This window comes from Lichenostomus cassidix, chromosome 4 (assembly GCF_008360975.1).
Source record: "Lichenostomus cassidix isolate B80296 chromosome 4, HeHo_3.0, whole genome shotgun sequence".
NCBI lineage: Eukaryota > Metazoa > Chordata > Aves > Passeriformes > Meliphagidae > Lichenostomus > Lichenostomus cassidix.
The window spans coordinates 24,847,404-24,863,457 of NC_139484.1; the positions used below are offsets into that span (position 1 = coordinate 24,847,404).

General features: G+C 42.3%; 1 protein-coding gene across 1 annotated transcript; it reads right to left on the reverse strand.

Annotated features, from left to right (window-relative positions):
• Positions 1-946: 946 nt before the first annotated feature.
• ETNPPL (ethanolamine-phosphate phospho-lyase) lies at positions 947-14,810 on the reverse strand. The gene is made up of 13 exons (XM_085058373.1): positions 14,635-14,810; positions 12,727-12,845; positions 12,405-12,564; positions 11,458-11,532; positions 9,890-9,983; positions 8,755-8,871; positions 6,961-7,043; positions 6,237-6,462; positions 5,207-5,361; positions 4,719-4,808; positions 4,362-4,492; positions 3,419-3,486; positions 947-2,534 (listed from the first exon to the last, which is right to left on the reverse strand). The coding sequence occupies exons 1-13, from the start codon at positions 14,688-14,690 to the stop codon at positions 2,403-2,405; spliced, it is 1,506 nt and encodes a 501-aa protein (XP_084914499.1). The 5' UTR covers positions 14,691-14,810; the 3' UTR covers positions 947-2,402.
• Positions 14,811-16,054: the final 1,244 nt, after the last annotated feature.

Sequence of the window (16,054 nt, forward strand, 5' to 3'; positions counted from 1 at the left end):
TCACAGTAGGGATTATGCATAATCTCGCAGGTGGACTCTGAGATACTGTGGGAACACTGATGTAATAATAAGTCTAGTAGGTCCAGCTCAACTCCTGGTAATTGCTGGATTGGTTCCTCCATTTAATGATAATGGCTCTTTTCAGTGTGTATCATAGAGTGATATCTTCTCTTGTTTAAAGAAAATAGAACACCTAGTTTTTCTAGGTAACCTGCACTTTGCAAAATGAGCAGAACCAACAGGTAGAGAACTTCCTGACTTGTGAAGGAGAAGCTAGGCAGAAAACACAAGTGAATTGGAGCAATGGTTGTTCCAAATATTTAAACACACACAGAGCCAAAGCACAGGTACAGGGAGAAGCAGAGATACACAGGCCCCATGTGTTTATGAGGTTGCAATCTTCAAACCACCCCTCATCAGATTCAGGCTAATCGGATTTTTTATGTCTAGTTCTTTGACATACTTTTGCAAATTAAATATTAATGACCTGCCACAACAGCTGGTGTCACAGTGCAGACAGGTGGGCTCTGTGCCTTTGAGCTTAAGCCTTCCAATAAATCACACAAGTATTTGCTTGCTTGTTGCTGCACACAGTGGCTGAGGTGTAATGCAAGAAGTGGCACTCCAAACAGGGAATGACCTAAACTGTGACTTTAGACATACCAAATTAGGTTCACTTAGTTCCTTGTGTAGTTTCATTTTGGAAAAGACCTGTGGTATCCTTCCTGGTGCAGAGTTAGCAGGGAATGAATTGTGGCAGCTGAGGGAACATTTGGCTTGAAGAGTAAGAGCTGCCAACAGCTGAGTGCCTCAGGGAAACAGCCTAGTCAGTTCTGCTTTGGCATGGGGACAACTTCCTGCTAGAACTGAAGTTACTTCCCTCAGCACATAGGTGTTACTGAAGAATAAAATTAAAACAAAAGAAAAACCCTCTTTCTGTAGGACATTGTAATTGCAAAGAAGAGATTTATTTTTATGGAAGAATTGTTCAAAGATCATGAAACAGAAAATAAGCCAGCTTGAGGATGTTGGAAGGCATTACACCAGAAACATCAATATTAATGTAGCAAATTGTGGAAAACATGAATTTAGATAAAGTGCTCAATTGTCACTCATATCAGTAAGATCATTAGCAGCAATTAGGAAACAGCAGAATTTAAGGTATTAAAATCAAAGAGGAAATAAATACATTTTGTGTTTTTTTCTGAGGTACAAACTATTTGGAAAGCCCTCAGTGTCCTCCATAGCATAGAGCTGTGCATGTATGAAGAAAAAGAAGCAGGGCTTGTGTGCTGCCATTGAAATTTAACACTGACAATGAGGCAAGTCAGCCTAAAGCATCTGCAGCACAGACACTTTGGTGGTTGCATGCATGGTTTTTGCAGTGGTCCTCTCCTTTTGGAAATCTGTCCAGTGTTAGCATTCATGTGTCAGGATCCCATGCAACTGCTGTGTGACTCTTTATCACCACTGACAAAAAGTACCAGCACTGCTTTGACAGGATCAGGCAGTCATTCCCATAACTCTCAAAACAACTAAAATGCATGAGAATGCAAGCTGGGCTGTCCCCGGGCACCTCATTTGGAGAGACCTTCATGTTAAATTCAGTCAATCAGTGTGTCTGAAATGATATATACTTTACTAGCATATTTTATAGACTGATAGGATTCAATCCATAAACTTTTGGAAAAGAAATTTTAAAATCTTACTCTATATAAATATTTATAAAAGTGTCTTTATTCATAGAAAATTAGAGTCTTCATTTTCTTTGAATTTATAGTGAGAGTGCCCTGCATAGACATCATGTCTCTACACATAGAGTGGTAGACTCTAAGTAGAGCATTGCTGACATTAGCAAAGCTCCTCCAATTTACATCAGCTGGGAATATGGTCCATAGGACCTAAGTTACACTAGAAGATAATAATGATTTCTTTCTCAAGCATTGTTTAGTGAATTCAGCCATTAAAACATGGGAAGTAATTAACATCTCAATATTACATATTGAAATTTAAAATATTGTAAAAATAGCACGTTAAGCATATATTTTTAAACTTAATAGGATTGGCATTTGCTTTATGGCAGTTAAGCAAATCAGATTCTGCATAATATGGGTAAATCTGCAGTTTTTACCAAGTTTATGTACCTATGTCACACCTGCCATCAGCACCAAGGTATTTTTGTATCACTTGTCCATTCTGTCACATCTAGATTTCAAGCCACATGGCACAGTTCTCATGTGTCTGAAAAGGTATTTTAAACCTACTGAAGCTAATAGGAATTCAGCCAGTTTATGGAAGGCATGACTAGGCTTCAAAGAGATCCTAGGACTCAGACTATTGCACTCTTCATCTCAAAAGCAAGATGGACACAAATTCAAACCGAATGAAGAAATTTTCCCTCTTCATGTTCTTATTCTTTTACTTGGCACTGAGCGTTTTTTTGAATAAATCCCATTTTCTTGTCGGCAGGCAGCTCCATTCACGTGGCCATTGCTTTCACTTGCACCTTCTGTTTGAGAACTCTCTTCAGTTGTCTGAAACAGAAAGGAAATGTCAGTTGTCTGAAACAGAAAGGAAAAGTGGAAGCATGTGTGTGCCTTCCACCAGGCAGCCACTGGACTTGGATCCCATGAGGTAGTTCTGCTTGGCTGTCTATTATTGCCATAGCTTCTTAGTTCAGAAAGAAATAAACTGATGGTGTAAAAATGTCTGTAAGAGTAGGCTTGCACACCAAACCTAATAAAATCTAGATATATAACCAATAACTTATCAGGTCTCTGCATAATTACTACACCCATAGGCAGCTGAGCTATTGTTTTTCCACCCCCACAGCACCACTGGAAAACACACCAAGGGACAGTTCAGCAAACATTCCTGCATAGAAGGTGACACGTTTTTAAAGGTGTGAGAAATCATATGTGATTCATCCAAAGCTGGGGCTGCAACCTAAGATGTCCTAACTTGGATGCGTGTCAGCCATTCATACTCAAAGAGCTATGGTGGAAACAAAATCCTTGGAACTTTCTGAAAATCTGGACACCTTCCAGGCTGCAGGCTTGCTTAGAAAGCCAAATATCTTCCAGTAGCATGTAATACCAAGAACCAGTAGTTGCTGACTGCCGCACTTGTGATTTTGTGCAGCCCAAAGTCTGGTTGGTCTTGTTTGCACAGGCAGATAAGGTGAGGGGCTTGCCCATACCACGTTGTAGGTCTGAATTACTCAGCTCTTTTTAGATTTACCCCAGTGAGACAGGGTAAATCCTCTCGGGTTTCTAGCAGCGAGTTGTGCTCTGAGCTCAGTTTCAAGGCACAGAGCCTCTCATGCTACCCAAAAAGAAGGCGTGCTCTACCAAAGTAATTTATACTTGCTTTACCAAATGCCTCCCTAAAAAGGAGTTTAAAAAATTTTGAAACATACTTTTCTTTTACACGGTACATTTGTAGATGCATTATTTTCTGTCTTCATTCCAGTGGCCTCTTCCATTTCTGAAAAAAAAAAAAATTAAAAAGAAGCAGGGGTAAGTAACCACACAGTCAATTTAGTAGCTGTCTGAATTTAAAAAATCAGCTATTACTCTGGGCATTTATCACACAGAAGAATAACTGAAGAGTGATGAATACTTCCTAAAACATTTTTTGAGGCAATGTGATTAATCTATCAGGACTGTGTAGCTTGGGGGTATTTAGAGAAAAGAATAAAATTAGTGACTTGACTGTAGCACAGGGTATCAGAGAGACTTTTCAGAGTGGAATTCTGCCTTTGTCCAGCAGGTTCGTGGAAGTCCTAAGTTTAGTCACTATATTCTCATAAGATGGCAACCTTCAATGTATAAAAGGCTTTGAGAACCCTTATGCTAACAGTATAACATGTTTTTTTCTGTGGGTTAGTCCTCAGGTAAAAGATAAACAGAGCCTGAAAACCTTCAGGCTAAATTTTTCTGAAACAATCACATTCCGGTACGCTAGTTTAAAAAAAAAAAAAAAGAAAGAAAAAGAAAAAAAGAAAAGATAGAGCACATTATGGAAAATTACACCACTGTATCTGCAGTGTCTTTTGGGCCTCTGCTGAATTAATATATTCACTCCTTAACAAACAGCACATGAGACTAGAAATTAGTAATAACACTGAGTCTGTGAGAGAAAGCATCAAGAGCAGGATTTGGCCTCAAAGTTTGGATGAAGTACATATGGGGCTTTGTATTTATTTATAATAACTGGCATTAAGAACAGCAATTTGATGAGTAGTAAGAAATGTAGTTGATTACTTTCCCTTGCATGTAATAGCCTAGGATGTGATGGTTGGTGTTTCATTGGGAAATGAACGAAGAAGAGAATTCCTTTTAGCCCTAAAGCACACATACCTGTAAGAAGTGCATCAATTGTCTCCACTGCATGCTTTGCATCTTCCATTGTGAAACACATTGGTGGTTTAAATTTTAAAATATTTCTGTAGGGTCCGTCTGCACTCAGAAGGATTTGACGCTCTTTGAGTCTGTGGAAAGAGACACAGGTATAAAACTGTGTTGTGTCCTGTCACTTCCTTCAGGCTGAGATTTTGAAAGTTTTCTTTATTTGTACTATGTTATCAAAAACTACACAAATTTAAAATTAAGTTTTAAATTAATGACTAGTTAATTTAAACAAAAGTTTAATTAATGACTAACTGCTGGAGAATATTAGGAGTGTTTGATCACTGCACACAGTCTTCAACTACTTACTTGTAAATAAGATGAAGAGCCTCAGCTGTAGCTGGTGTTCTCTTTTGCTTATCTTTCACCAGATCCACTCCAATAAACAATCCAACACCCCTGGAATAGAAAAGTACAGACAAGTGAAATCCAGTGTCAGTAACCCAAGCCTTCTGCTGCAAATGCAATACCTGTTTCTAACAACTGTAATTCCCTTCTCTGGAGTACAAATGCAGGAAGGAGCATGAGAGAGGAGACTTTGTCTTTGGTCACCTTTTGGCTACTTCACACAATCAAATGGGAGAGCAGATGTTTCTGGATAAATAAATTTACCTGACTCATTAAAGCTATATATCCAAATCCAAAAAATATATCGCCTTACAATACCAGTTTTGGGTAGTCCATTTTAAAAGAGAGGTGTAGCAAAATCATGACATGTTTCTGTGTTCCACTCACACCAAGCTTGCTGCTTTTTCTAGCAGTTACTTTCTTCTCTGGCATTGCTGTAACACACCCACCTGATATCTCCCACTAAAGGATGTTTCTCCTTTTGCTCAGCCAGCAACTCCAGGAGATAATTTCCTACACGTGTGGCATTTCCTTGGAGATCTTCTTTCTCTATTACATCCAGCACAGCCAAGCCAATAGCACAAGACACTGGATTGCCTCCAAACTGATAGCAAAGACAAACAGGAAAACAAAACACATCATCAAAATCAAAACCCATCAAAACATTCATCTGTGTCTACTCATGTGGTTTTCACTTGCCCTCTCCTGTTTGGCATGTCATGAGGAAAGCTTGAAAAGCTGTGGATATTTTACCATTCAGGCTGTGGAACACCATTTCCTACACTTGGGGCAAGGGAAGAGTTCCCTCTTCCTTGGCTTCAGGTTGCAGTAATTTGAAGATTTCAGGACTGAAGCATTCAGCTGATTGCATGTGCAGGTAAAATGCTCCTGGGAAGAGCAGTGGATGACAGATTTGATATATTTTGAACCAGAGAGTGTAAACTCCATTAAAAATAGGGGAATTCGTGGTAGCTGGGAAGAAGGCTGAGTCACAGGAGCAGAAAGAGAGCTCAGTAAACAAGAAGACTGCATCTCTGTGGCATGCATATAGATGAAATGTTTCCTGGTAAAGGGTCACTGGTTTGTTAGGTGTCAACTGCAGAGCAAGGTCCGCCAGGGCATGAGCTCCACCAGCACAGAGCCTATCCTAGAAAATGAAATTTTACATAATCAACAGTTCAGAGTGGGGAGAGGGGAAGAGACATAAAGATGAATTAATCTCTATTGATGTGAGCTGAGATGCATGACCTGCTGGAGGGCTTGTGCTGGTCCATGTGATGATGTATCATTTGATACAGAGCATATTTCAAAGCCTCTCCACTTGCTTTTAGATATTAGACTGTGGCTGACTCAAGCTCTTAGTAATGTTATGCAGTGATGGATGCATAGCAGATGTTACCTGGATCACCTGGGAAACTTCTAACTGCCAAGTGCAGACCAAAAGGAAAAATAAAGGCAAAGCTACACCTACGAACTTACTGTATTGAAATATTCCAGTCCAGAAGCACCAAAACCTTCAGCAATTTCCCTTGTTGTGACCACACAAGACATAGGGTGTCCATTGCCAATGGGCTTTCCCATGGTGACAATGTCAGGCACAAAGTCTTCACCTTGCAGCTGGAATGCCCAGAAATGCTTCCCAACTCTGCCAAAGCCAACCTGGACCTCATCAGCTATGAACACTCCACCTGCGGCATGCACATACCTGAGAACAAACACAATAGCTTGAAAGTCTAGGGCTGCAGAACACAAGCAGGTAATCAAGGACAAGGCAGTCTGCATCACAGAAATTCTCCAGTGTGAGATCAAGTTAGGAAAAAAAGAAAGAATACACTTATAGCTATTTTATAGCTATGAAATTTTTAGTATGCTACATGTTAAGAAAAAGAATTTGGCATTTTAATGCCAAATAGAGGTACAGTAATAGCACTGCAGGATTATAACTGATTTAGCTTCATCTTCCATCAAACTTATGACTGAGGATTAAAGAGAGGAAAAGAATAGCAATTACCTAGCTAAAAAATTAGCTGATATTCTATAAAGAAATTGAAGGGAAATCACACTCTTCAATAAGTAGAAAGGAACCACAGATAGCTAAGAACAGGAGAGGTTAATAGCTGAATTGATTAGAAAAGTCTATAGTGAAAAAAGCAGTTTCTTTGGTTAATTTTCCCATAATGCCCTTTAGAAGTGCTGTACGTACTCTGCCACTTTCTGGAAATAGCCCACAGGTGGAATTACTTGGCCTCCACAGCTCTGCATGGATTCAGCTATGAAGGCAGCAATCTACAAGAGACAAACTCATGTGAGAGCTGTGTTCATCTGCTTGGCCTTGGCACAGACATCTAACAGTCTAGAAATAAACGTTTAAATGTGTGCCTTAATTTAATCACACAATGGATTGGACAACTGAGAGCTCTTGAAAACAGCTATCACTAAAGAATTTATTCATTTTGTAATTGGGGTGCCCAAATTTGCAGTAGCCAGGGCCACCTTTGCAGCCTGATGGGAACACAAGGGTGTCCATTAAGCCCTTTAAGTTCTACAGCTGTTGAATTGGATGACACCTCCTGGCATCAGTGGATGTTCTCCTGGGCACTACATAAATTTATTTACAAATTTCAATTTGCAGGAGACAGACAACAGTGTGTGCCATTTTCCCTAAGACATTAATGAAACTCGCGGGCACATGTGGTGACCAGGCTTTTTGTTCAATCCTGAACACCAGGTAGAGGTGGATAGAGGCTGAACTGTAAGATGACCTGTGGCTAGCCTTTGGGCACCCCTGCCTGATGCAAATAACTACACAAGTAAAATGTCAGCACAAGGCACTTGACAAAACAAGAGAAAAATTCTACAGATGAAATAATTCCAGTTGCTAGGAATGAAAAAGAAAGTTATTTCAAGTCAGGAAGGGCAAGAGCAGCAGATGAGACACACTGCAACATCAAAATTCGTTTCTTGTCAACAGCAGAGGTCTATGCAGCAGAGATACGATATTACCCCAAGGTCTCAGCATAAGTCTGCTATTTAAGGGATTGCATCCCCACACCACTTGTGAACCCCTCCCTGAGCATCAAGAGGTCTCTGTGCTGGTGCAGTCTTGCTGGAAAGAAGGCCGAGCAGTAACGTGTAAAGAACCGTACGCTATATTTGCAGAGGGATGCTACGGCCAAAGCGTACGAAGCTTCCCATAGCATGTGAGGCTTAGCCTTTAGCACACCTTGTCCTGCCACAGGTCTATGTCACCAAAACCTAAGAAATATGCAAAAGAAAGGAAACAAGGGAAGAAAAAACAAAACTAACCGTTAGTGGAGAATAAAAAAAAGTTGATGAAGAAACTAAAAGAAGAGTGATGTAAGTCCATTGGACTAGAAGGGAACATGTTCCAGTCTCCGCTGAAGTCTTCAGGAACTTCAGCGGGCTTTGGATCAAGCCCTACATCTCTCAACACACTAATGACATCATATAAAACATTAACACACATTTTAGGAATACCTGTTCAGAAATGGTCTGTTTTTATCAAGGTCAGACTGCGTATGATTGAAAGTTTCACCTTTTTATATGACTTCAAAGTCATGTCAAGATAATAAGCTCAGAAATGTAGTTTTATCCAGCAGATTTTCTCCATGTCCTGGAGTTTTTTATATATCCTTGCTAGAATTTGTGATGTAGTTTCTCAGCTGACCTCAAAACTTTCCCTAAGATATTTGCAATCTACCAATTCAATGCATAAAAGAGGAAATTTAACAGCTTTGATTGTATCTGCTTACATACGACTATATTATTGATCCTTTTATGGATGCCTAGAAAAATTATTATAAGAGCATCAGGTAGAAAAATGGTCTATTTCAAACACAGAACCCATCACAGAAGAATGAAGGGAGAGAGAAGCACGGTAAATTGGGGAAGAAAAAAGTCCTTAGTTGCCTGTTACAAGCCCCATGCCACAATAAATAGATGAAGCCTCAGCACTTCTAGAGCACTGAACACACACCTTGCGTCCATTCTTCTGTGTTTCTTCAATTATCTTTTTCACCTCTTCAGCATAAGCACTTGCTGGATCTGGGTGGTCTTCCCTATATTTCCCTCTGTAGATATCTGGAGAAGGAGCCTGAAAAGACCAATTATTTTTTTTTTCTAAAGGCCATCTTTCTATGAAACATTTACTTTCTCTTCTATTGCTCCACTTTATTGGCTTCCCACACAAATAGGTAATAGGAGTTAGTAGAGCCTGGATGTTTGCTTTGAATTGCAAAAATCTTTACTGGAGCTTAAACTCAATCTAGGCCTGTTGTGTTCAATTATACTGAACACAATTATATTAAGAACCATCATCTACTTCATCCACCTTTCAAGACTGCCCTTCCTCCCCTTGAAGACACCATAATGAGTACCCATCCACCATCTTATCTCAGATTCTTGCAGAAGATCCACTTCTGCAACTGGAGAGTGGGGTTTTCCTGTCTGTCACTTCCCTTCCAGCATTTTAGTCATGGTACAAATCTGTATGACATTCAAGCCTCTAAATATGGTGTTAGGAAAGGTTCAGTAAATCAGAGAAAGGAAGTGGTATAAAAAGCTGGATACTACTTTGGCAGTGTGGTTAACACAAGCAGGTCTAGATAGAAAGACCTGCTTGGTGTACATTTCTGGACTGAGAAAAATTTTTGTCTTTTAAGATACACAAGGTTAGGGGAAAATTCACACTCCCTTAGACACCCATGAGTCCTACACCCAAATCTGTGTAAACTTGTACACTCTGCCTTTCCAGTTTTTGGAACTAGACTCAAAGTCCTGCATATCTTTAGCCATACCAACGCAATGGACATTGGCTAATTTCACCAAACTGTGTAACTGTGCAATGCAGTGACTAAGAAAACCTGTAGCACAATGAAGGAAATCAGCCTCACAGCTGAATACCTTCTTAGAAATCCAAAAGCAAACAATTTTGCTGTATTTATTTCACTGAAAACCAGCCAAGCACACATACATTAGCATCAGCAAAACAGAATGAAAGTATATTTACACCAGAAGTGGGTAATTCAATATGCTGCATAACAGGCATAAAAATGACAAAAAAAAAAAAAAAACCCCAAAAAAACCACCCCCAAAACAAAAACCACACTTACCACATGCACATACTCCTTCTTGCTGTCCTTTCCCAGCTGATTAAATTTATAGGGACTGATGTCAATCAGAGATGTAACATGGCCATGGTAAGCACTGCGTGAGTGTTAAATATCCAAGTCACTTTCCACCAAATGTATTGAAGAGCTAAATTTACAACTGTGCCTATACATAATCCAGAATAAGCAACTGTATCTGCAACACAGTAGCATTGCTTGTGAAGGATCTTGATTTAATTTACTCAGGCTTTCTCTCAAATACAACATGAAATTGCTGTTGACTTTAATTCACTAGCAAGACTGGAAACAGGATAAAATCAAGTCCTGGCTTGGGGACAGACCAAAATGATGTCCTCTGGACTGCACTGACTTCAAGGGGGCTGCCCCAGCAGCCTTTCCTAGAGCTGAAGGGTGCATCCAGCTCCTTCATTTCCAACCTTAGGGCCCCAACACCATTGTGAAGGCTCTCAGGAGTGTGCATTGCATTGAGAACTGGGGACTGTGCAGCAAGAGCCCACCACTGTCTGCCCTGAAGGCTCTGCAGGTGAGATGGTTTGGCAGAAGCCACTGTCAGGATAAGGATATTGTTTGAATATAAAAGTTTTATACTGCTGAGTATGCTGAAGCTGGTTACTACTGAAGCCAATTGATTTAGAAATGAGGAACCAGAGCCTTTTGAGCCTAAAGCATGTAGCATCTTTATTCAGGGAATAATAAACACTTTTGTTCAGCCATAAACTTGAAGCAAAGCAAACCTCAAACAATTCAAAGATGTGTCACGTCACGATCTCTTAGTAGAACACACATACATCAGTGTGTGGCTAATAGGGATCTGAACGCAGCTGAGTCAAACAAGCTTTGTGCTGTTCAGATACAGACATGAGATCTTGCAGTTGCTCTGGCTGGACTTTCTAATCACAACCTGAGTAGAAAATTCAGCACTACAGCAATATAACCAAACCTACAGCTGCATCTAGGACAGCAAAACCCTGGAATGTGGTTGGCCACCTTCCCTGTGGCAGGCAGCCCTGTCAATGCCTCCTGATTTTGGGGCCACATGGTTTTCTGCACACACTTGTGTTCGTTGGAGGTGAGCTGAGCATCACTGCCTCACTGTTGCAGAACTACAGGATCTTTCTTCTTGACCATTGAATATGTATTTGTGCAAAATGAAATATGTCCAACAATGTGTAACGAACAGAAAGACCTCTTCCAGAGCAGCCCAGTAGCCAGACCACTCACTGCTGCTGAAAACCAGCATTTAAGTCTCTGGCCTGAATTGTTTTGGGAGTCTCTGTGGGAAATGCCCTCTAACAGGGCTGACCTTCAGTCACTCTAACAGTGAGTGACCTTCTGGGGTAACCGACAAGCTTATTTTTCAGAGATCTTCAAAACTTGTGTTTATCCAAATGTGAAAATTGGATTTCCTGACCTGTTCTAACACAAAAGCAACAAAGCTTTTCTTTCAACAGGCAGTGGAGTACAAACAGCAGGGGGTTGCTGCAAAGCTGCTTCTGAAGCAATGGCAGGAGCTGCTGGCTGAGTTCACATAAGCTACTCTGGGTACTTACTTTTCCAGGGTGATCACATCTTGGTGCCCACGGTACTGCCGAGCCAGTCGTAAAGCAAGATCATTTGCTTCAGACCTGCATAATAACAGATACAGCAGCAAAACAGTGAAGAAATGCATCCAGTTAAAAGGGTATTCTGGCACAGAAAACAAGGCATGGGACTCATGGATATAATAAATCAACACAGCAGACTCTGTTACTCTACAGATTACAATGCTAAGGTTGAGACTATAAGTGCCATGTTAGGGGGCAAAGAAAAACAGCCCTTTGTATAAACAGCCAAACAAAGAGATGCTTTATTTCCCTCCCCCAGTTTGCCTGTAGATATTTACCTCCCTTTGGTACAAAGGAGGCTGATTTGCAGCTGAGGACACAATGCAGCCACTAACCCTCAAAAAGCAATGCCCCATCTCCCACACTCCCCAACCTCACTGTCCCCAGTGCTTGCACCATCACAACTCTGCACCCTGGAAGAAGACTCAAGCTTCCAGCCTGACCTGTCACAGCCTCTCTGCTCACAGGTCCCTGCAGGTTGTTTGTTCTGGACATGCAAGTGATCACAGACTACCAAACTGCCTAAAGAAAGCAAACTTGTTTCCAAGGCTGTTTGTCAATTTACAGATGGCATTCACCAGTCTGTACATAACATTCACCAAGTTGCAGTCTTAATTTCCTTTTCTTGCTTTCCCCCCCGCCCCCCCTTTTTTTTTCCCGAGCATTGAGCAGGCCAGTTTCATGTTTTGGCTCTCTTCTTTTGAGCCATCCTTCTAAATATGATGACTGCAAATAGGAAATAAGTTTTCATCAGTGCTGGAAATAGTTTTGTTGCATTTTACTAAGTCCTACTTTGTAAGATTTAGACCAAGCTGTCATGAGTGTCCATCTCACACAGGAGCAAAATAGTCATAAAATAAAATTCAGAAAAAAAAAATACAATTCAGACCTACCCAGAGTTAACAAAATAGCAAACAGAGAGTTTCTCAGGCAGGGTGGCTGTGAGACGCTGTGCATACTGAACAAGGTTGTCATGCAGGAAGCGGGAGTTTGTATTGAGCAGTTCCATCTGTTTTGTTGCAGCCTTTATCACATATGGATGACTGTGGCCCACTAAAGAAGAAAATAATTAGATATTACTAGGAAGCAGTCAATTACTGAACCACAGAAGGACATTCAGAGAAGCACTGTGAACATCATCATTTGGCAGAAACACATTTTGATCCCTATTAGAAATTAAGGAATGGAAGCAGCCTCACAAGTCAAACTGCTTACCATGTGCAACATTGTTGATGCAGTCTAAGTATTTTTCTCCTTTCTCATCAAACATATATTGGCCCTGAGCACGCACTATCTTCAGAGGGTCCTTGGCATACAAAACTTTGCAGGAAGGCCTGGAACATAATAAATATAATACTATTTTAGTTTTCCCATTTCCCACCCTCCTTTGAGTGTTGAGGGGGTTGATTTTTTGCAGCTCTGGAGACAATTGCCTCCTTCTGCAAAGAGCTTGTGAGTCATTCAGGTGGTGGTCAAGCAGGGACTCTTGCTCACAGTGAAAACCCATGCACCTCCCCAGGAAGAGTGGGAACAGAAGCTGCTCTTTAATAAGGGTGTTTTCAAAGCTTGACTCTGCCTGCAATTGATTTCACAGGAGAACAGTGTCTGCACGTCCTTCCAGGTCCTTATATGTCCTGCTGTGTTTCTAGGCTGTAGCTCTGTTTGTTTACATGCCTTACAGACATCTATGGCCAAGTAACTCACTGGGACTAAAGTAAGCTCCTAAGCACTGTTTTATACTATAGCCAAAAAATCATTACGCAACGGATGACTGTACCATATAGAGGTCACAGTCAAGAACAAAACACTAATGCCTTGCAGGCTTTATTTTCAGAGGTGCTGAGCAGGTCCTAAACCCCTCACATTCTCACCCTGTCTGCTTTAGGTAAAATCTTTAAAAGCAGCTTTTTATAAGCATCTAAATCACACTGACTTCCATCAAAACTCAAGCTCCTTATAAAATTAACCAAGGTACTCTTTAAACACTCTTTTTAAATTTCTTTTTTTTTTTTTCACTCTTGCACAATATGCTAGCTAGGAAATGATATTGAATGGTATTACTGAGCAGAAGGAAAATCTTCAGAACTTTTAGCTATGTTTATATGTCCTTGGATAAACACAGTTGTTTCCAGGTAAGTCTGAGAGTTATTGTTAGGTATACTGAGGTTACGAACTGGTAAAGCTTAAATGTGACTCCTAGAAAGTGAAGTAGTTTGCTTTTGATCTCACAGCTTCTAGCCCTGTTGCATAGATATTTTCTGACATCTTCAGCTATTTCTCCGCTATACTTTGAAAGCAGTGTCCATCATCACTGGCCATTTCTTGACTACAGATTTTTTTCTCTAACCGGTCAGTTCATCCCATGAAAGTTTCTTTTTGTTCACCCAGCACTGCTCAATCCTACAATCCTTGCACAGGCAGGACTCCCTTAAAATTCAGCTGGTCCCTAAAGACCAGTTGATATCCTCTCTTTATGAGGCCATGACTTTAATGAATGTTTGGTGAGTTATGAATCTGTAGTAAGCTTTCTGTATATGCTACACATTTAAGATGCGATCAGCAAAACAGCTGTTTTTACAACCTAGACTTATTTTTCACTTGGCAACACCTACTGAAGAAAGAATTAAAGCTGCACATCCTGTAGGAACTAACATTGCCATACAGAGGCATCAGATACGGGCACAGCCAGGACTGTCACTCAGGTCACAACCTCTGGCAGCCCTCCTGCATGTTCCTCAGTTAAACTCAGCTTAAGGAATAGCCACAGCTTCATTCAGCACACAGGGCTGTTTTGCAGGTGCATCCACAAAAGAGCCCCAGCCCTGCACAGCCTCATGGCAGACATGCACCTGGGGACCACATTCTGGCTGCTCGCTTTGATCTCTTGGGAAAGTGAAGCAGCGTTTGATGTGCAGTGTTTCAATGACAGCATCCTCTGCCCGCCTAGGCAGTGCCGGGTGGTCCCAAGACTTAGCAAGCCATGGGGCTGACAAGTCCTGTGTGTGTCCATGTCCCCCTCCCCGCGGGGCCGGAGGGGCTGTCCGACACCGCTGTCACCACAGACAGACCTTCCTCCTCCTCCTCCTCCCCTCTGCCCCGCTCCCGGTCCGCTGCCGCCCCTACCCGATGTGCTTCCTCCGAAGGGCGAGGGTCTCCGCCTTGCTGTAGCGCTCCTCCATCCCGCCGGCAGGCTCGGCTCGGCTCGGCTCGGCTCGGCTCGGCTCGGCTCGGCTCGGCTCGGCACGGCACGGCACGGCACGGCACGGCTCGGCACGGCACGGCTGCCCGCAGGTTCCCCGCCTCTTATGCCAGCGCCGGCTCCGGCCAAACCCCTCCTCCCCGCCTCCCTCCCTCCCGCCTTCCCCGGCGGGACGGACAGAACGGGACGTCCCGTCCCGACCGCTCCCGCATCCCCCTGGGTTTTCCTTTCGGGGGACTCGCGTTTCCTGTCGAGCAGAGGCGGGCCAGCCGCGGGTGAGCCCTGTGCCTTGGAGTTTTGTTGGATTTTTGGTTTTTTTCTCTAGGGTGCAGACCGGCACAGACTCGCAGAGCAGCCGGCTTGGTGCGTGGGGCGGCGGGAGAGGCGGGCGGGTGCTTGGCTCCCACGGGCGATCCTGCCACTCCTGCCAGGCGCCGGTCACTCTGGTTGTCACAGCGCCACTGCCACAAACATTCGGGGGGGAGGAGGAGAGGGCGCACGACAGAAAGCAGATTACTTAATCAAAATCAGGGTCATAATTAAATGTCTCTCTCTGCTTCTTAATGTCCCAGAATCTGTTTTAAGAGTAGGCTGGGATATACGTCCATCAAAGCCAATACTAGTGTTTCTGTATTTCTTGTAAAGTGAGGCAAATCAGTGAAAGCTACGGTTTGTCAGGTTTTATAAAGTAGAAAAGAGCCCTGGTGCTCAAATACATTGGTTCACCCTCAAGTCTAGGCGACATCTAAATATACTTAGTCCTATGATCGCTTTGTAACCGCAACAGCAAGATAGAAGTGACTTGCTTGAATGTGGTATTTCTTCATGGTTACACTTAATAACCATCTCACTGGACATCAAAGCCTGCAAGCAAAAGAGGGGACGGTAACACGGGGGAAGGACAGAATTCACATCAAGAGGCATCACATTTCAAAACAGCAAAGCTGCTGGTGGAGCACCTCAGATTTACCCTCTGCCTGCCAAGCAAGCACCGTCTCCTCTGGAGGCTGCTCCTTGAGCTGCATGAGCAGATGGCAGGAACACTCGCCCACGGCCCTGCTACCCCTTCTGTAGCTCGTCTGTGCCACCTGCAGCACTATGTTTGGAAGAGTTTTCAGAGAGCATATGTAAAGCCACACAATTTCCTGTGCTGATGATACTTGCTTTTTCTTGATCAGTATCCAGCAAGTCATCCCAAAATTCTGCAGACTGGAGAAACACACTTCCTAATTTTTACGAGTTTTTTTATATCTCTGCCAGCAAGCCACCTTTCTGCTTCTCTAGACAGCACTTCTTTCCATCCAGTCACTTCTTGAGCTTCCTCAGTGTTAAATTTGAAGCTTT